The sequence below is a fragment of the Zonotrichia leucophrys genome, chromosome 10 (genome assembly GCF_028769735.1).
Source record: "Zonotrichia leucophrys gambelii isolate GWCS_2022_RI chromosome 10, RI_Zleu_2.0, whole genome shotgun sequence".
In the NCBI taxonomy this organism is placed as follows: Eukaryota; Metazoa; Chordata; class Aves; order Passeriformes; family Passerellidae; genus Zonotrichia; species Zonotrichia leucophrys.
The window spans coordinates 18393475-18415369 of record NC_088180.1 but is presented as its reverse complement, the minus strand read 5'-3'; the positions used below and the strand labels follow the sequence as shown (position 1 = coordinate 18415369).

The 21895-nt window shown below is 43.1% G+C and overlaps 1 protein-coding gene across 8 annotated transcripts in view; it reads left to right on the top strand.

Annotated features, from left to right (window-relative positions):
- Positions 1–21895, top strand: part of MEGF11 (multiple EGF like domains 11) — a 254262-nt gene that overhangs the window by 70581 nt on the left and 161786 nt on the right. For all 8 annotated transcript variants that reach the window (XM_064722279.1, XM_064722285.1, XM_064722280.1 and 5 more), the window contains exon 6: positions 16231–16323. In XM_064722279.1, the coding sequence (XP_064578349.1) occupies positions 16231–16323 (93 nt within the window). The remainder of the gene's footprint in view (positions 1–16230; positions 16324–21895) is intronic.

The following is a 21895-nucleotide window of genomic DNA, read 5'->3' as shown; positions in this document are numbered from 1 at the left end:
AAAACCAAATGAGGAATGTTCTTTTAATAGCTGACTTGGGGAAATTATGCAAATACGAGGCCTGATTGTTTTCAGGAGTTTAAATAATGTTTCATAAATTCTGTAATTGCAATAGCCATGCCAGCTTCCTAGTGGGATGTGTGCATTTATAGTGCAGCCACAGGAACATTCCCACCTCAGGACTGCATTCCCATTTACAGGGCTCTGTGTCTGGTGCAGTTTTTGTACTCTTTGACAAGGCTGCCTTATTGGAGCCATATGGTTGGATTGTTAAACATCTGTAGCATAGGAGTAACAATTCCAGAGCTTCCTGCCATCTGGATGAATTACAATCCCTGCAATTCCACACATATGTTCCAGCAGCACACCGACACCACAGTGCAGTGTGCTCATGATGAGAAGAAAAAGAATGGCTTGTGTGATCAGTGCAAAAGTTGTCCACTGCTAGAAAACGTTGAATCAGTGATTTAACCTTCCTGAATATTCATAATGTTTGTTCATATGTCAGATTTGTTGATTTTTTTCACTTTATAAGGCAGTAGCTCATTAGCATTTTAGAAGAAATTATGCCCCCCCTTCTCACCTCAATTTTAAATTCCTTGTGGTGAGTATTCCTGTAACTTGAAAATATATTGTTTGAAAGCTGCTGGACTTTTAAAATACATTTTTCTTATCTTTATAGACACACATTAAAGCCAGTGCTGGTGCTTTCTGTGAGAGCCTTACTGTTACATTATTCAAGTACAGAGTCCTGTACATCAATAATGCAACCTAAATTAGGGGAAATGCTATAGCAGGACATAGATACTCCCTATCAGGAGACATTCTTTTTCTCTGTCTGATTTGGGATGTGTGATAGCGAGAAAATGGTGTGGAAGGCCTTTCTGCATATAGTTATTAATTATAGAATTGAAATGACAGTGGGAGACACTTTGAAATTTTTCCTTTTATATGCATTGGAGATGACTGCATACATCTTCTGCCAGTGAAGAACATAGGGAAAATTATTTGAATCCTTTGTTCCCATCTAAAGGGGACATCTGAGAGGAAACGTGCCTTTGCTTGTTCATTGAGAACCTCTTGGGACACAGGAGTGGGAGGGCAGAGGGACAGCAGCCCTGGAAGCAGGCCAGTTCCGCTGGGGACACAGATGAGGCCAGTGGGTGGCTGTTGAGCCTGAAGACACTGGAGAGACACCCTGGGTGGGAAGGTGCAAAGGTCAGTTCTCATCTCCCGTCCATCATTTTGTGTTTGCTCCCAGCCTCTGGTGCTGAAGGATTTGCAAAGATGCTGGTGGGGAGCAGTAGTGAAATCAGGGAAGGACTTCTGGAAGCAGTGCAGGAGAAGGAGGAGAAACAAAATGCTCATATAAAGGAATGAAAATAGCATAAAGTTAAAAAGGGGGGAATGCTGTAGCTGTATAATGTCTCAAGGGGCTTAATAAATATCAGAGAAAAAATTATGCAGGCATTATGGTTGGAAAAAGATTTAGACTGTTGCTAGTGTAGCAGAAAAAGCTTTTCTGGCTGCTTTAGGCAGTCTCTGCTGGATCAGTATAAAAGCACACTGGGACTGCAGACACAGAGGGAAGCACTGGATGCAGAGCTCCTCATGGTGCTCATGCTAATGGCCTGGATGGCTGGGAGCTTCAGCAGGATCAGAAAAAAGCACAAAAACCATAGGTGTGATTCATTGTTGAGTTCAAAGAAAGAGCCATGCAAAGTTTAGTCCATTAATTTGCCCTCTTTTAGCAAAGTCAGGCTGGTCCCCAGCTGCTCTAAATCAGCACAATTCCTCCAGGATGTGTCTGGATGCCCTTTCAAATCCTGCTCCTGCTGGGATGCACCTCACAGTGGGTGATGGCAGTCTGCACTGATCCTGCATGGCCTGGGGGCACCAGGGCTCTTCCACAGTGCCTCTGTGGCCCAACCCTCCTGTGCAGCCGGGGATGCTTGCACTGAACACAAACAGGGTCCTGTGCATCCCTGGGGTGAATGAGGGTGTGGGCACACAGAGCATTTGCTGTTTATGGAATTAGGAAGACACAGAATTCTGGAAGATTTTCCCCTCCAAAGCACTTTGCAGTTCATGAGTAGTCCAGGCATGTGCTGAGCCAGGTTAACTCATGGAAATCAATAGGGTCAGAAAGAAGACAAATGTGTGAAATGGAACAGGTTTAAAATTGAAATTGGAATCATAGAATGGTTTGGAAAGGACCTTGAAGGTCAACTAGATCCAGCCCACAAGTTGTTTTCTTGATCACTCCTTCACATCCTTCTCCCATAAACAGATTTCTCTTGTACTCTGGAGAAGAGAAAGCCCAGGAGAAAAGGAAGGGTAGGGAGAGGAAAAGAAGTTACCTAAATCGAGATGGCCTTTAGTAAGAGCTCCTGATGTACATATAAAATCTGAGATAGCATCTCTTTCTGCTTCCTTTCTGTATTCCTCTGGCTGTGACCTTCCCTGAGCAGTTCCCACACAAGCTCTGGATGTCTGGGAAGCCACCAGTCACATGTGGGGCATTACCAGGCAGATTCCTTCTTGCCTTGAAAAGGAGCAACTGCACCCTCCTGCCAGCTGTCAGTGCCAGTGGCCCTTTTCTCCTTTCTAGGCATCTTATAGGCTGAAAATAGAAATAAAACTGATCCCTGGCACTGCAAGGATGGCTGAAGTGCTACAATAGAATGATAACGCATGGTAGCATATGAGAACATGTGAATAACATATGATAGCACACAGTAACATGTGATAACATAGGATGACACATGACAACACAGCAGGGGTGTGGGTTAACCCAGTGCCTCCCCCCTCACTGATCCCTTTGTCAGATGGGATGGGAGAAGAAGAAAGAAGAACCAAAGAAAGAAAACTTGTGGATTGAGATAAAACAAATGTGAGTGACCCTGAGGGGCAGAGAAGCCTTGGTGCTGTGCCAGCACAGTTCAGCAGTTGCTGAAATGTCAGCATGGTCAGCATTGGCTTGGTCACCAGCCTAAACCACAGCATGATCCAAGCTGAGAGGAGTTAACCCCATCCCAGCCAGCCATGCTGCAGGTAATAAAACACTCATCAATAAGATCCTCAGGAAATCTCCTTATGGTTTTTCTTTGTCTTTCCACCTCTTGGTTTCAGTAGTGGCAGGGGAGCACTTTGGAAGCTGGAGTGAGGCACTCTTTTCAAGTGGATTTGTCTCTGTTCAGAGATTGGGAAGGACGAGCTGGTGCTGGCAGTGGCTGGGCTGGCTGAGGCGTTGTGGGCCCTGCTCCTGCCTCCCTCTGCTCCCACAGCCTTTTATAGCAGCAGCCATGGATGCCATAAATACAGCAACCTGGCCAAGCAGGAGGAGGCATTTGGCTACCTGGGTGCACTTACTTACAGCTCACTACTCCCCATCTCCTGCAGCACAGGAATGAGTGGTGGAAGCATTTGGCAGATGGAATTTGGCCCAGAGTATACAGTGCTTTCAGCATCTTCCTGTGCTTAATGTGCATTTCTTTTATGAGAACTTTTGGAATGCCTGTCTGTAATTATTCCATCCTTTTAGCAGTGCCTCTGAACAATACCAATGGCATTCACACGGGGAATACCACGTGAGCCTGACATAAGAAATACCATTCCAGGCACGTGGTGTGATCCTGTGCAGGGCCAGGAGCTGGAATTCAATGATCCTTGTGGTCCTTTCCAGCTCTGAGCTTCTGTGATTCTATGATTCTATTAGTCTACTTGTGATCATTGATGTTGGTTTCTCAAATGCCAGGGAATTCCTGGGAATGGTTTTGCTGGATGGGAATTTAAGGAAGTTGTCATTCCCTTTGTTCCAAATTAACTCTGGGTTTTGTGGCACATATTCCACCTTTCATAGTAGGATAAAGATATATTATCCCATGGATTTTCTGCAACTACATCCATTTCTGATGGAGACTATAAAAAAAGTCAGTTACCCTGGAGCCTAATGCAAACTGACAGTGCTCTGTTATAGAAGAGCTCTCAAAATTTTGTAGAAAGCAATCATTTATGTTAAAATATAAAATACCTACAACTCTGAAGCATAAATCATTTACACCAAAATGTAAAAATATTAAGATGCCAAATTGTGCAAAAAATCACTCTGAGACTTTGGAAAAGAAGTAATTTCTTCCTATTGAACCTACAACTTTGCAGCAGGAGCCTGGATATCAAACAGGGTGAGTGTTCCAATTTCCATCACCTTGGGTGAGAATTGTGGCTGTGCACCGTTTCTGAGTGGAGTTAACATGCCACAGTAATACATGATCTGCAGAGTGAGTTCATGGAATCCTGGAATGCTTTGGGTTGGAAGGGACCTTCAATCCCATCCCATCCCACCCTGCCATGGCAGGGACACCTCCCACTGTGCCAGGGGGCTCCAGCCCTGTCCAGCCTGGCCTTGGGCACTGCCAGGGATCCAGGGCACCACAGCTGCTCTGGGCACCTGTGCCAGGGCCTGCCCACCCTCCCAGGGAACAATTCCTTCCCAATATCCCATCCAGCCCTGCCCTCTGGCAGTTGGAGTTGCTGATAGCGAAGGGAAATTCTTCATGGGACAAGGAAACAAAAGAGTGTGGGAGGGCACAATGGGTAATAGGAGTGAACTAAAGGTGCCCAGAGGGCACACTATGGAAATTTTATGTTGGCAATAGAGTCAGTTGGCAAATCAGCTTTCATTTCTGGTTCCCCAATTGTTCTATGGAAAAGAAGATGTTGGTTGCAAAAGCATCTGTTAACACTCTTAGTACAGGGGAGGGGATTAGTCAGATGTCACCAAGCTAATCAGGGACAGAGCTCTTCTCAGCAGCCATGGAGCCATCCCTGAGAACCTGATGTGCTTGGAACTGAGTCTACAGACGTTCCCTTTTCCTCTCTGTGTCAGGATTACAGCATTCCCCTTCACATTGTGTGGTGCTGCACTTACTTTCCATTTTCATAGAGGAGTTTTAAAGCTCCCAGGGGAGACTTTTTCATGCAACTTCAGTCCATTGCAGATTTGATCAAAAAATGTTTTTGAATAGTTTATCTTAAGCTCAGTATTTCTAACATAAGTATTCACTTTTGGAAGCCTCACTTTCTCTGATGCTGTAAGTCAAGAGGAACTATTTAATCAATCTATCTAACCTCAAACATTTCTTTCTTTTTATCAAGATTTTTCCTTTCTGAATGCTATGATTTACTTTTATTACTGTGATGTCCAGAAATCCATGTGCAAAACTAGAAGATAACCTTGCTTATGATGTAAAGATGTAAATTGAGTCGAGTAAAGAAATCTTTTTTCTGATTAAAAATAAAATAATGTGTATGAAACACATTATAAGGAGACTGGTGAAGAAATGAAACCTTTTCAGGCACAGCAGTGCAGTGCACAGGAGCTCTGCTGAAGCAGCTCTGGTGCAGCTCTTGGATCTGATGTCACCACACCTGCACTCACAGGTGTCATGTTCTGACAAATGTCCAGCTTAAATAGAATTCCTTTTAAAAGCACTACTAAAGGCATCTCAAATTATCTTTTCATCAAATGCTGCTAATGCTGTGCCATATCTACCTTAATATAAACAGTAGCCCTCTTCAATAGTTTCTGATAATGTAGGGAAAAGCTTTTGTTTCCAGCTCCCATCTTCTATCTCCAGGCCACAGTGTGAATCCCAGGAACTGGAAAGTGCATTTTACTGTGTGTCATTAATAGAAAGTTTCTCTGGACATTCAACATCCAGAAATTGGGCTTGATCCCGAAATTCTGCAATCTGGAGTAGGTGACAGGAAGTTTAAATGAGTGGCTTGAGGTGAGGATCAGCCCCCATCATTACAAAAAAAGTTTCCTGTGTTGTCTTTTTTGCAGTTCTTTTCAGAAAGCTGCTGTGAAACACACTGCTGTGATTGCTTTTGAAATGTGAGAAAAGTGAAAGGATTCTGCATTTAAATATTCCATCCCCAGGAACATTAGTGTAGCTTATACATGATCTTCAAACAGAGCACAGTCTGTCCTTGATTTCAGCAGGGTCACCTTCACTTGCATTTGGGCCTTGGTTTGAAATGAAATCTGAAATGTGTTGGCCCTCTGGGGCCCGTGCCTGGCCTCAAGGACAGGTTTGCCTTTAGAAATTTGTCCATATTCATCCTGTTTTGGTGAGAAACAAAGAAAGGATTGTTGTTGGCTTCACTTGAAAAATTTTGGAATAAGAATGAAGAAAGATTTTGTTTGAAACATCGATAGTTTATTCAATTTGCTGCAGGACTGAAAGTTTTCTAGGAACATCTGTGTAATTTGGTTTTATTAAGTCTTGCATTGCCTAGCAAAGACAGCCAGAAGTGTCATGCAGTCCAGATGTCTTCATCGATCTACTTTTGATCTTTTAGGAACAACATTTTTGATGCCTCAATCCTCACTCTCACACACACAGCACACACTCTGTACCTATGGAAATCAATCAGCAGTGGAGCTGTGTCATTTGCTGTCAGAAAATAGAATTTTCTTGGCATGAGACCCACAATTCAGGGCAAGTCAGCAATCAGAGAACTACGGACATGTAGCAAGGCTACCAGATTTAAAAATAAATATATCACAGGCTGATGGAATTTGTACACAAAGAAATTCACTCAATGCCCTGAGTGGGTAACCTATAGCAAAATATGCAAGTGCTGTGATTTTGAGGTGATTTCCAGATATACATGTTTCCAATTATAAACGTGTGAGGGCTTTTCTGATAATGGCTCATTTTCTTTGACATTTTCCCATGTGTTTCCTGTCTCACTGTTTAAATCAAGCAGCTCCTCAGCCAGTGCTGGAACCTGTAAATTCCTGCTCTCTTGGATTGCTGCAGTCACGGGAGGAAGGCAGGGGTGGCTGTGGCATGCAGCAAAGCAGTGGTGCTGCACTGGTGGGGTTTCCACGTGAGGCTGGAAATATCCCCCAGCAGCTGTTCCACCCAGTCCTGCCTCACCTCTCACCTGTCCATCTGTCATTTGCTTCTCACCTTCCTCACCTGCAGGGCACTGCAACTTCCCCCAGTGTTTCAGTGATGGAAATGTTTGTGATTTACCACTTTTAGTGAATTTGCAGCTCTGTGCTTCACACCTGGCAGCTATTTTCCATTCCAGCACAACTCCCAGGAGAGCTCAGACTGCAGGCAAAGTTACCCAGGAGTGGAGAATGGGCATTCCTGCCTCTGTGCTGGGTCTGGTTTGGTGCCACCTGCCCTCACAGGTGGTTCCATGGGCCAGGTTTTGCTTTCTCTTCTTCTGGGTGGTTTGGCTGCTGCTCCAGAGGTTGGCAGGAAAGCTGCCAGAAGGACCAGGGATCTTATGTACAAGCTTCTCCTCTATTCCCAACCTGTCAAGAATTTCATTTCCTCAGGCAACAACAAAGAAATCCCCTGAAGTTAAGAATGGAATTATTGGGGAAAGCTTTTACTGGCTTTGGCACTTCTGTCCTCAAAAAACCTGGAGCTTTTACAGGCAAAGCCTCTTTGGACTGCATTTGGTTTTGCTGGACCAAGGTCTCCTAGGCTGTGTACAGAGAGAATGAAGGACCATGCCAAGAGTAAATGTTAATATGTCTGCATTGCTTAGAAAAAGATAGTGCTGCTCTTTCTGAAGGTGCCACACAGAGCACAATTTGCAGACAAATTAAGTTTGTTGGTTGGATGAATCAAGTTCCAGTGTAAAATTAACAAGTGAAAATGTATTTCCTACAAATTGCTGGGAAGAGTTGGTCAATTTACCAAAATGGAAGAAGCAGACAAAGGGCACAGGAGGGGAAAAGCTTCCCAGGGTCACAAATTCTGCTCTGCTGATTCAGGATCTCCCTTAACCTCATTAACAGTTTGAACTAGTGCTAATGATTGTTTTGAACCCTGTGTGAGGCAATGGGAAATCATTTACCAGAAAATGTTAAATGCTGAAATTGTCCCACAGAATAATATTGTATTAGAACATTGATCAGCAGAATTGATCTCAGTGTAACTCCCTCCTCTCAACATGGCAGAATACAATGATTATTTCTACTTGAAGCAATGACAGAAAATGCATAAAATTGGTTGCAGGCCTCAAAGGATCAACAATCATCAATATTTAGCTGCTCCCTGATGAGCTCTCTCTGGACTCCAATTCACTTTCTGTGAAGGCAATGAGAAAGACTGAGCCTTAAAACTGTCTTGGTTTGAAAGACCAGTGTCTGCCAAGCAAGGCAGGAACCTCCCTTGGAACAGAGAACATGACCCTTTCCCTCCAAATCATTATAACTTTGAAATTATGGGGTTTTCAGGCAAAGAGAGGGGCAGAGGAGTGAGTTTTTTATTAGTGTGTGTGCCAAGGCAAACAAACAACAGCGAGAGAGCCCAAACCCAGCCCAGCCGCTCCCAGCTGCTTCCCCATGGGTGCAGTTCCGGGCACAGCCACAGGCGGCGCTGCGGGCTCCCGGCCGGGCAGGGCGGTTCTGCGGGGCCAGCAGGGGGCGCTGTGGCGGTTCCGCCCAGCCAGCAGGGGGCGCTGTGGCGGTTCCGCCCAGCCAGCAGGGGGCGCTGTGGCGGTTCCGCCCAGCCAGCAGGGGGCGCTGTGGCGCGGGCTCGGCCGCGTTTCTCCCTCATGAGGCGACGGCGGGCGAGGTGCACGGTGAAATGGGCCGCAGCAGCAAAGCGCTGGGAGGGTAGGGGTGAGCAGACCCAGAGTAGCAAAATAAATGTATCAGAAACTCTGCAGCTGTAGCAGGAACTGCAGGGTGTCCGGCAGGGAGTGTAAAACCCAGAAAACCCGGAGCAGTGGCAGAGAAATGGCGGGGCTGGGCCGTAGCAGCCGAGCCGCTGAACACGGCCTGGAGAGGCTCCTCTGGAGGCAGAAAGGAGTTTCCCCTGAGGGACCCGAGATGGTGAGGGTCCTTTTTTTAGTGAGATAGGGTGTTAATAAGGTTCCAGTGCAACAGCTGCTCCCACAAGCAGAGCTTCGCTTGCTGTAGGAGCAGACAGCAGGAGACGGAGCCTCCCCCCTCACCGTGGTGGTGAATTCTGAATTCCCCCCACAATGGCCGCCGCCTGTCTCCCCACCGATCTGACAGAAGAGAAAACCCCACAGGTAAGACAGCAGCAGCTGCACCCTTCCCCTACTTTGGCCATTTCTTTAATCTGTCTTAAATACTGGTCGTTATTGTCTCTTAGCAACAGATGGGACAAAATTCCATGAAAGAAAGGAACAAAAAGAAAAATCCTAACCCCCAACAAAGTGGTAAGGGATTTGGGAGTGCAACTCACGTTAGAGGGTCAGGATTTCACCAGAAGGAGGAATTTCTCTCTTTGCCCCAAGGTCAAGCCCAGGCTCTGGTGTGTCCTGATTCCCCTGGAGCCCTTGGGCTGAGCAGGAGTCCCTGTGTGGATGTGTCTGACCTTGGTCTGAGGTGTGAGTTAGTCAGGAGCTGTTTGCATCAGGCACTGTCTTTCTTGCAGGATTTGCCTCCTTCATACACTGGACCCCCTCCTGCCTTTGCTGCTCTTACCCAGCCCTGTAACCTGTCCACTTTGCAGGGCAGATGTTGAGTGCTCAGAGTCTCTTAGTGCCTTTCCACCATCCCTTTTTGTGCCTTCAGCTCCTGCACTTTTTTATTAACACAGCCAAAGGTACAACAGAGTTCAGCTTCCTGACCCCAGTCGTGCTCTCTGACATTTGCTGCTAGGAGGAGGCTGCTCTGCAGCTCTCACTCAGCACTAAATGGTGAGTGCTATCTCCCATTCCCTCTCTCCACCAGAGCAGATGAAACCAATGGGGCATCAAAATGCCACAAAGACTCTGTTAAATGTGTGATTCCCCCGACCTCTCCTTTTGCGGGCTCTAAACTTCTCTGTCACTGTCACTGTTTTATGGTCAGTGATGCGATGCCATTCCTGTCTCAGGGATGTGCTGCTCCAGCTCAGCTGTTCCTCAGAACCAGCCAGGCTGCGATTCCAAACTGTGCCCACCAGTCTCAGGGCACACAGAACAAGTGGCAGTCCCTTCCCCACCCTGCCCTTCCCCTGGCACAGTTTACTTCCCTTTCACTCCCTAGATAAGGCCTAAAGCAACAGATTGCAGCATGGACTGAAGGAGGTTCTCATCAGTGCCAGCTCCTCCAGTGACAGTGAACTGTGAGCATTCCTACTGAAGGGCCCTTGGAGTCTGAAACATTGAAATCTGGATGGAATTATTCCAGGACCCCTAAACTAGTCCATGTCACAAGCCTGGGACACTCAGAAATGTGGAAGGCTCTGTGTTCACCTTGATAGTGACCAGAACCCCAGGCTGTTCTTTACCTGCTGATAGAAAGGGTAAAAAACTGCCACGGAGTTTATGCTTATTAACAAATCTTCATGTCCCAGCAAATGGATACAGGGATTTACTGATCTGTTGTCAGCGATGACACTGACACATGTCAAATTCTGCTCTTGGGAAAAGACAAAATCCTCCAAATGGATCTCCACAGTTCTTTTACTTCACCACCCACAAGTCATGTCTGGCCTAATCCCTGAGCTTTGGCCGGGTGTCAGGACTGAGGATAACACAACCTGGAACAGATCAATACCTCACTGAGGCAATGGCCAGAGATCCCCATGGCCCTGACAACAAAAAGAGCATTGATTCTCTTCTGATTGCATTGATGCAGAGTGTCTCATTCCACACCTGCAAAAGAAGTGCTGGAATTGCACCTACAGGAAAAGGAGCTGATCTTGTGACCCGCTGATGTTATCTGCTCTGCATCAGTCTCATCTTTCCTTTGCTCACATTGATCTCTTTGGGTTTGTGTTTTTAGCTGGTACTTTCATGGGAAGATGAAAAAGAAGGGTTGCTATGCACTGAAACAATAAATTCCTCAAAGCCTGAGCAGGCTTTGAGATCTCTTCATCTTTGGAAGTTGTTAAACCTTGCATGAAAGTGCTTTCCAAGGTGATAAATTAATGGATGTATCCTGAGTGATGACCACAGAAATAGACATTAAGCAATGCAAAGAGCTATTATCCCACTTCATTGAAGCAATTATCCAGGAAACCATCAAATCAGCCTGATTCCTGATGGAAAGTCAGTGATTTAGGGAGGAAATCATCCATTCCACAAATAAGCAATAATCTAAGAATGAGGAAAACCTACCTGGATGCATTAGCTGTAGTCATCTTTCTTGTGCTATGCAAGCTCCCTTTCCTGAGCACAGCCAAAAGCTGACTGCAGGCTTATCTAATGAAGCTGATACTGTGGACTCAGCACAAGCTGGAGCCAGGCCAGTACATTAGGATGGAAGCACCAGAGAGGCCCTGAGTGAACAGATTCCTAATGGATAAGGAGCAAGAATCTTTTTCATCTTTTTTCATCTACTTTGACCTCTCTGCATTATCTGAAACCACTGGACATAGGATAACAGCTATTTCACCTAACAAAACCACTTTTTTCCCTAAAAGTGGCACAAGGGAATGGAGGAATGGGATAAAATGGCCCAAATTATTTTAGGGACATGTATTAAATATATAAGGAAAACATCACTTTTTCCATTAAATTTCTGCTTTGTTTAGTCCAACAACTATCAAGCATAGGGCAAACTGGTTAAATAATCTGAAGGTAAAATACCAGCAACTTAAAGAAATAAAAACAGGTTTGCCATTGCTTAACAGAAAATAAATGAAATTGGTCAGAGTTTAGGCAAGATCAGTGTATAGTGAAGAAAACCTGGCAGAAGTAAGACAGAGAAAAGAAGATATTTTGAGGCAGTGACCTTGTGCCATGTGTGCAGTCCAAATAAACCAGTTCATTCTGTACAGTTCCAGGCGAGTGCCTGAATTTCTCATTGTGTCTCACAGCAGCATCCATATCTCCATTTAGCAATGTTTTCCATTATCATAATGTATCTCCAGTTATTTATGCTTTCTGTCACCTCCTGGCTGCTCTGTGGTCCTGGGCAGGAGTCCCACAGAGCCCAGGAAACTCCGGCGTGTACGGAATGCTCCGGCACGCGCTGCCGTGAGCCAGCACAGCCCAAGGAGTGATTCCTCATTTCTGATTTCTGCTCTGCTCTGGGCCCTTCACACTTTGTAATTACCCTGCTCTTTGTTTTGGAGGGATTCTGTTTGTCTGGCATGGCAGAGTGGGACAATGGCAGATGGAAGTTGCTGGGTCGGTAGCTGTGAACTCCCACAGGTTCTAAGGACCACCACAAATGTTACCACACTCCAGTGCAAGCACAAATTAGGTTGTTTGTGACTCTGTCTTTTGTGAAATAAATGTACAAGTTATATTTTTGGACAAGGAAAATTTTTCCTTGTTAATCACTCCATACTTTTCCCTAGGATGAAACTCTTCCCTAAATGCACCTCAACCTCTGTGGAGCTGGGTGGGTGCCAGCAGTCAGGGGGTGGATGATGTGATGAACAGGGTGTCACAGAGGGTGTAACAACAAAGTTAAACCCTGCAACATCATGATTTGGGTCCATACAGAGGAATGCAGCATCAAGGAAGAGAGAGCAATTCTCCATCCCTGCTTTTGTCTGGGATGAACTCCCTGTGGTGCCCCTTAGCTGAAGGAACTGTGCAGTGGAAATATTCTGCAGTCTGCTCCTCTGAGCCCTTCTCCTCATTGCAATATTCTGGGCACTTCACACCTTTGTGGAGAGGAGACACAGACAAACCATTTATCATATCTGAATTCAAATTCTGGGCAACAATTAAAGAATAAGCACTAGTAGAATCCATTTCTCTAACATCCATTCCTCAGTGCAGCCATTTCAGGTGTGAAAAGAGTTTAATCTTTAGGTCTGTTTCCCTGAGGATTGACCTTATATGTTAAAAAAAGCCCAGTCTGTAATTATAAAGTAAGTGATAAGCATCAAATGGATTGTTACAGAACCCTTTTGTTGCCTTTATTGCATGATAAGGAGCAGTTGCTGTGTAACCTTGAATGTGGGCAAATAACTCATGCTAAACACATTGCGACAAAGATGGCATTTTGGCAGGGCTTTGATGTAGGTCATTTTATTACCAGGCTGAATCAAACTACAAACTGATGTCAAACTCATGCCAAGAATGCTAATAACACACTGATCAATGAGGTGCTGGATTGCTCAAGTGAAGTGGTCGAGGGAAAATGCAGACATAAAAAGTCTGGAATTCCAAAGGTTGAAGTGCTTGGGCTATTATACTGGGAGGAATTATATTCCTTGCATTAGGACAAGTTTTCTTTACTCCAGGGGCCTTTAGCTGAGTGTTGAACAGGACAGTGTCAGAAAGTATGTACTTATCTTTATTTTTCTTGACCTTTATGTGCAAGTAATTTTTATAGTTCCATTAACTAGTAGGATCATTTGCAAACCACTGTACAAAGTGTATTATGAAGAATGCCTTGGGGACCATTGTATCCTATTATGTTGAATGTTAATAGAATGAAAAATTAATTTAAACTCTAAAGGCTTGAGCAAGGCAAGACTTCCCTTTTATAGGAGAAATTCCAAATTTTATTTGCTATGGTAAAACTTTAGAGCTGTACCCTAATATGACCTTTATAAGCCTGATTTGAATCAGTCAGAGCAGGAGTCTGATTGTTTGCCAGTTTAAATAAAATTATTTCTGTCAAAGCTTCTCTGTTTAAAAAAGGGGGTTTTCTGTGACCCCCACACTTGGAATTAGTCACTAGTGAGCTCTGAGCTCACAGTGCTTGTTTAGCAATTAATCAACCAGAGATGAGACAGCCCACGGTTCCAAGAAGCATCTTCACCTTACTTGAATCTTTAATTGCTCATTAAACATCGTCATCTTCGGCGATGTGGGACTTCAGAACACCTGAAAACAAGGATACAGTTCTTTATAATATTCTTTTTATTATTTTTCATGTATCTGAGTGCTTTAGAATGAGGAGTTCTCTCTTGAGTCTTGCTGCTAAGTCTCACGTTGCAGTCTTCCCATAGGACTGCAGCTAGATAAGTGATCAAGGAAACTTCATTGCTTAATTAGTTACTATTATTTCATATTTATGTTAACATAGTTGAGGTGTGATAAATTTGTGTGGAAATCAGCTAAATTTAAAGCAGTAATGTGGAGGAGTTCTGTTATTTGGAAGAGTAAAGAACCAGTCTCCCATGAACCTTCTCACTCACAATATTTGCCTTGAGGTGAGAACATGGCCGAGTTCAAAGGGTGAAAAATGCTGCACCTTTTACATGTTAGAGTGGTTTATTATTGCAAATGTCCATACAGGCAACGGCAAAATCTCACTTTTGTCTTCCACATCTCTTATGCAACTAGGATGTCACATCAATGAGAAATCAAAGCTGTGCAGGACACAATTCCCAAGGTATCCCTATCCCAGCATATCCTGTATCTTTTAGCTCACAGTAGTTTGAATAAAAACCTATAAATTTGTGACTGTTCTATATGTGAACTTCTCCTTGTTCTGGATAACCAGCCATTTTCAAATGATTCTAGGAAGGTGTGTATATTTTTATTGAAATATCCTGTTTATCTAATATCCTGTCCTGAATTTCATCCCACAGCTGTAGAGCAGGATGCTTCACTGTCTCCAGAAGGCCTAACTCGAGTAAAATAAATGCACAAAAGATTAGGACAATTAGTGACTAGAGATTAGCTATGAATATTTCATGCCCACTGCAATACTGTCTAAACACAAGATATGGAATAAGAATAAATTGCATTTTTGACATGCAGAAAACGTAGAAAGGAAATGATTAATTTAGAAAGATCTTGCAGTCGTTTTAACGAGGCAGCCTTCTAATCACTGGTCACGTGGGATCTGCTGGATGAAGAGCAGGAAAGTTTGTCCCACAGGATTATTCTAAGTTCACCTGCATTTTGATGTTGGATTTAAATATTTTGTGAACAGCTCAGTGGGTTTGGTCTGCAATGATCCCACCAGAGAATAGGCAGCAAAATGTTTCCATGAGCTTTGTTGGCAGCTGGGTGTGGGTCCAAGGTGTGACCCAGTCTGGAGTCCAAGCAGTGCCAGGTGTAGCAGGAGACAAGGCAGAGGTGGAGAACTTTTGGTGCAGGAGGGATCTGGGAACTGAAAGGGCTCCAGCTTTCATTCCACCTGCAGATCAGGGAAACTTCCAGAAGCTTTGCTGGCTGATTTCAAAGGAATTGGGTGGTTCAGCTCCATTTTCACTACAGCACCCCAAAGCTACTTCCCAAATCAGCTTTGCTAGCCTTGGTGTGAACAGGAAGGAATTATCTTTGTCTTGGGATAAGTCTTTTGTAGTCCAGCTTCAGGCAGTTCTTGGTTGAGTAAACTCAATACCCATGTTTCCCACCTGATATAAAAACACAGGATATATGACCATTGATTATATATGAACTAAATAATGTATTTTATATATATGTACATACAATTTAATACAGTGACCTCACTGCCACTGCTTCATATTTTCAATAACCCATACATGTTGGTCTAGATGGAAATGAAGTGTTCCATCTTAACTGTCCAGTTTGAGTCTCTGGCACAAGGAGTTTCTGGCAGTGTCCTCAGTGGTAAAATGGAAACAAGGTAGAAAGCAACAAAGTTCAGTCTTTAAAGCAGTTATTCAGTGCTCTGCAGGCTCTTTAGTATGTGATGGGCACACACTGGAAGCTGTCAGACACTGAAACAGCGCAGGAAAAGAGAATCCTAAAACCTATGAGCTGTTCCTCAGCCAACCTGTTTGTCTTGGTTTGAACTTGAGGAGATCGAACTTCCAATATTAAACCAGTGACACAGAGAACTGTAGTTATGGAACACTGGCTGACCTTGAAAAGACAAAAATGCACTTACAGCCACTGCATCATGGAGTCAAATTATTTATTTTCCTGGAGCTGTTTTTAAATGAAATCTATTTTGGATCTTAATATACTTTCAAGACTGAGCTCCATTTTGTCTTATGAGCAGTTGCAATTTGAGTGCGATATAAGAAGCTGCTGTTGTGTAATATAATAATAATAAATGTCAGTTTGGTAAAAACTTTATTATGAAGCAAAACTGCTAACCAAAGGAATTTCTGGTGTGTGAGTTTTTCATTGCAGAGCTGAAGTGACAAATGAATTTATTGCTGTCAAGAGACCTATATTTTATTTTGGTCACTTAGCAATAATTAAATCTTGTGAGTAATTTTTTGTGTGTGTGTTTGCTCTGTTTAATATTTTTAAATAAAATATTGCTCTCTAAGGCATTGTTGAGGGTATGTTTAGCAACCACTTAATATGTTTACAATGCTGTGTGTTGTTTCCTCTCAACAGCACTGTGCACAGAGGAGTGTGTGCATGGAAGATGTGTCTCTCCTGACACGTGTCACTGTGAACCAGGCTGGGGAGGGACTGATTGCTCAAGTGGTGAGTAAAGATACCAAAATATGATAAAAATATGTGTTGCTATTAAAAACCAGGTATTATAAAGCTGTGGCCTTAGAACTTGGATTATTTGAATGGAAAAATGAGTGTTGTCTGCTGGTTATTTTGTAAAAGTTCATATTGGGCTGGAACAAAATGACCTTTAAGGTCCCTTCAACCCCAGTCATTCTGTGGTTCTATGAATATGTGAAAATACCCTTTCCCAGGATAATTACATTGGACTTTTTTAGTTGTGTTTTGCAAAGAAATGTGAAATGCAGTGGAGGATGCTGTTAATGCTTTTGGTCCTGTTATTAGGACACCAGTACGGATAATAGAGCTCTATAAAGAATTTTTTCTCTCTCACATCTTTAATAGAGCACATTCTTCATGAAATACTCTGTGGAGTGTTGGAGCTGCTTGGAAAGCACTCTCTCCAGATAGAATTCTTGTCCTGTTCAAGCCAGGGGGAGTTTTGCCATTGACTTTTCAGGCAGCCCAAATTCTCTCCTCTGACTTAGAATCCATTCCTTAAATCCATACTTCCAAAGTCAGGGAAATGGGAGTTGGGAGTTCTGCACCTTTGGATAGGAAATTAATCCACACTTGAGGCTTTCAATTCTTTCAGCTGGCAAGGCTGTGTTTGTTAAACTCTCTTAATTGGGCACGGTGAGTTGAAGTGGTTGGTTCATGCTGGAATGGAACAGGCACAAACATCCGAGTGTGACGTAACACAGGCCTGAGACATTATTGACAAAACAGGAATAAGCTTGATAAATGGAGTCAATTTGTGCATCAGGCGAGTAAATAAAGCTGCATGGGTAGAGATGCTGTGAAATGAAACTGAATGGGTGTTTTGTTTTGTGTTGGCTTCCTCCCTTCTCTCCCAAATTGATTGGGATCTTAAGAAAAAGAAGGGAACAGAGGAGGGATCTATAGAGGGAGGAGTTAGAAGGGAATGGGAGGTAAATGTGCCTGAGGGTGAACACAACCAGAGGCTGAGGGCAGCAGATTCCTGGATGGGTTCCTGGGGTTTTGTCTGCAGCTCTGCTGAATATTCCAGCAGAAAAGGGAGCAGGAGAGGAGCAGGGAGGAAGGGCTTTAGTCCAGAGGGGATGTGGATGCTCCAGCCCTGGGAGGGTTCCAGGGCAGGTTGGACAGAGCCCTGAGTAACCATGGCAGGGGTTGGGATGAGGTGATCAGTGAGGTCCCTCCAACCCAAACCATTCTGGGATTATATGATTCCAAGGATGGAAACAAAGCCATGCTATGGGGTTTGAAGCAACATTTTGGGATTACCTGGAATGCAGACAAGGGGAAAACTGGACATCATGATATATTGAATATCTATCTTTAAAAATATTTTAAAAACCCCACAACATTAATTGTGAGATATTGTATGGATTCTCAGGAGCTCATGTAATGTTATGTACCATTATGTAATAGTACTCATGTACTATTATTTATAGTACTAGGTTTAGTTTATCCTACTACTGAGTATTTGTACAGTACATGAGCACTAACAGAAGTTAATAATAATAATAATAATAATAATAATAAAAAGACTATGACAGTAAGGACATACAGATACAGATAACATGTATACACATGTGCACTCACAAAGTAAAAAGCACTTCATTCTGTGTAAAAATGGCCAGGAAAGGATAAGATGTCAAAGTACAGAATGGTCTTGTGGACTAAAACTACCCAGTGACTCTTATTAAATTGCTCTAATCTTGCAAGTGGAGATAAAAGAAAAAGAAGGTTTTTCCTATATTGAATATTTAGCTTTTTAAAGTAATTAGGAATATTAAAGCACTGACAATGATTGAGATAGAAACATTATTCATAACTTTTATTTCCGCACTGGGCAGGGATCCAGTATATTTCATTTATGAGGTTTCAGTGGTGGAAAGAGAAGTGTTAGCCAATTCCTAAATTAAATATGCCCTGTTAACTTTTATAAATGATAGTCCAGGATTAGCTTCAAAATTTAAGCTTTCATTTTATTAATATAATTAGTGTGTTTGCTGGCCTATAGTGCCCATTGTCTTTCATTCCCCTTGTTACATGCTGGGGAACACGTGTTCCTGTCCCAGGGTCTGATCCCACAGGCTCTGCCCAGTGAAATGCTCCTAGGAGGGAAAGTCAGATTTACTGCACCTGAGAGCTGCTCACCTTTGTGCTAGAAGTTTGGCTGACTGGATTATTCATTGTTAGGAGACTTTGTTTAAATTCAAAGGTTTAAAGGAACAGATTTCAGCTGAATACAGCACATTGTTACTCCCAGTATTTCCAAGAAAGGGGGAATCTGGAAGCTTTGCCTATCTGAGCTTAGCCACGTTTTTCTGATACTTGATCCATGTGTTAAATCATATTTTACTGTTATCCAGTTATAATGTGGAAAACAGTTTTCACTTCTACTGGAATAATGTGTCACCTGTACCTATTTCTGCTCCTTCATGACTGTTGGTACCCAGTGAAGGGCACACAGAGCCAAAGGCTCTTGGGCACGTTCCTGCAGGGCGTGCTCAGGACAAAGCAAGGCTGGTGGTCAGTGGTGCCACCCCAAACCCGTGGGGCTGGAGAACTTCCCAAGGCACCCCTCAGGATCAGGGATTTGATGCAGTCACAGGCATATTGCTTTTCATGTTGGCTGTTTGAAGTGCTTTCACTGGGAGAGCGATTGCCAGCCAAAACACTCCCTTTAAATTTAGCAAAGCTCCCGGGAGCTGGAATGGTTTCCTGAGTGATCTCTCCTGAAAGCACTGCTGAGAAGGGGAGCTCCCTGACACTGGGGGTCGTGTGTTGTCATTTACTCAGGGAAGATCTAAGGGTGCTCACTCTTCCTGACATACAATTTCAACACCCTGCAGACACAGCCATTATAACTTTCTGAAAGTTATTTCTAACTTTCACTTGATTTGATGGGTGAAATTCAACCATTAGCAAAGCTCCAGCACAAGGTCCAGGTTCACTTCAGAACCAGGGAAGATCTGAATATTCCTCTTTCTTGGAGAGGGTCTGAATGCTGACACTGAGCCCCAGTTTCCCACAGAGAGGCAAAGTCCTGGTGTGAAATGCAGTTCCCCAGCGTTACCATTCTCCCTTGGCTAAAATATTCTCAATGAAATGTTTTGAATTGTTACAGCTACAGCCTGTAGTCATGCAAACAATTTAATCATCTTGCTCAGACTTGGTTTCATGCTTTCCTAGAACCCAGCCTGTAAGACAACAGTTACAAAACTTGCTTTTCAGTGACTGATCATGGTACATGTTAGAGTTCATCTGTTGTCAAGGTTAAAATAACTTCAGATGAATTGCTAAACAATTATAAAAAACCCCAGTGCCATATTCAGCTCTGCATGTCTCTGTACCTGTGTTTTACTGCATGCTGGTGTACATCTGTCCATGCCCACAGGCCTAGCCTTGATTTCATGCTATAAAGCTGCAATATATTAAGGCTTGATTACCATAACAATAAAAAGAGAAGTAATGAGGTATTAACTAAAGAAGCTCTTGAACAAAATGTTTTCAGCATTTTAATGATGCTAAAAATTAAAAGGAAAATCCTTTTTAAAGACCACTGCATACCTTTCCCTTCCCTTTTAACTTGTTTTATTGAATCATGCCTGTTTTGTCCATGCAATCTGGACTGTTGGTTTTTTAAATACAAAGCAAGATTGCAAATGCTCTGTGTGAACTTACCTGCTCACCTTTCCAATTATTTCAAAGCAATTAGCTTCAAACAGTATGATATACTGGCTTGAAGTTCTGGGGGGATATAATTGCCTGTTGGTGGTTACCTGGCCTCTTCTGGGTCTTGCTCACAGCCATCTGTATTTACAGGCCCTTAGGCCACCATCCAGCAAAGAATTTAAGCTTATCCTTACACAAATAGGATAAGTTTTTCATCTGCTTTAAGTATTTAGGTGGTTGTTCAATTAGTTTTGAAGGAACAGCTAAAAAACTTCAGTGAAATTAATACAAAGCTTTAATTGAAATCATCAGGCCTGTGAGGAATAAGGTGATCTTTCTTTCAAGATGTTAATCAGGTAATTTTATTGAAGACCAATTTGACTCTCATGAGCATTATTTATTGTGAGGAAGGGCACAGAAATCTTTCTGGTTAAGAGGGCATTCTTGAAAATGCGGTAACAGGCAGGAAAAAAGAAAGTTCCAGGCAAGAATCCTGAATTAAAAGCAAAAATCTTCCAAAACTGTGTATGCCAGTTTGAGAAATTTCCAAGCAAACAAACACAGAGGTTGTAGTGAAAAAATAAAGCGGTTTTCAAAGTGTTTGATTTGTTATTAGTTTTGAGAGAAAACACAGTACTTTCCCAAAGTGCAATTAAAGAGATGTTGGCATAATAAAGCCAAACCATTTTTCTTGCTGTGTCACCTGGGGCAGAGAGATTATAGTGCTGCTGTCTGGCATAGGCTGATCCATAAGGTATACATATGGATAACATAGTTTTCCTTGGAAAGGATGTTTTGAACAAGCTGTCATTAGGAACAAGAACCTATTTCATCTTTATCTCTTTGTCAAAAATAGCCAAGGTCATAACAACAGGCTGTTGTAACATCACAGCAAGATCACTTTTAAGGGTATAGCCCTGGAGCAGCTGGAGTGCCTCAGTCCTGAGACTCGTGATGAATGGGAACAGCAGATTCTGTGCTAAATCTGAACGGGGTTGTTTGACAAGCCATGGAAAGCAACAGCAGAACTCTCAGGAGAAAAATGAAGTGTTTTAAAGTGAGGCTGTGGTGGTTTTCAGGCTTGATTTTGGCATTCATGCTCTCCAACTGCTTTGAACTATTTCTGGAGAGGAAATGAAGTTCAAAGGAAAGATCCCTGGTTCATGAATTCAGACTCAAACAAAATTCATGTGGGAGGCTGATCTGCCAGAATCATTAGCTGATTTTTCATCCTCAGATTTTTTGGAAGGGACTGACCAGGAAACCACCAGAGTCCACTCAAGAGTTGTGAAGGTGCAAGACCACAGCTCTCGAAGCTGTTAGTGGGCTTCTGCTTAGATCCAGGCCTGTGCCCATGGCTCATCTGGGACCTGTCACTGTGGGGTTTGTACCTCAGTGACTGCTGTATGCACGATGAGGTCACAGAACCAGGTACAACGTCCCTGTTTCCACCACAGCCCAAGTGTTTCATTTGCCATTGCAGCTGCTGGGTTTAGAGGCAGTTTCTAAAGATCTGTTTGAAGTTGTTAAACTGCAATTGCGATCCAGTCTTAATTATTGCTTTAGCTGAAACAGGATTTCATACCCATAGCATGTGGACTTCAAAGTTTTAACACACTTTTCATTTAAGCCAAGCTCAAATTACAGCTTAATTTTGATGTGATTTGCAGATTCAGTGACAACTGCATCATGCAAAGAGATGCAAATGTACAAAATCAAACTCCAGTGAGGCTCATAGAAGGATCTTTCCATAGCAATTACAGAGTGGAATTGATTTCTGTCTCTCAGTTCTAACAATTTGCTCTTCCTTAAACTTAAAAAACACCCATCTCCCTTCAATCACTGCTGAACTGGTGTAATCAGGTAAACAGCTTGT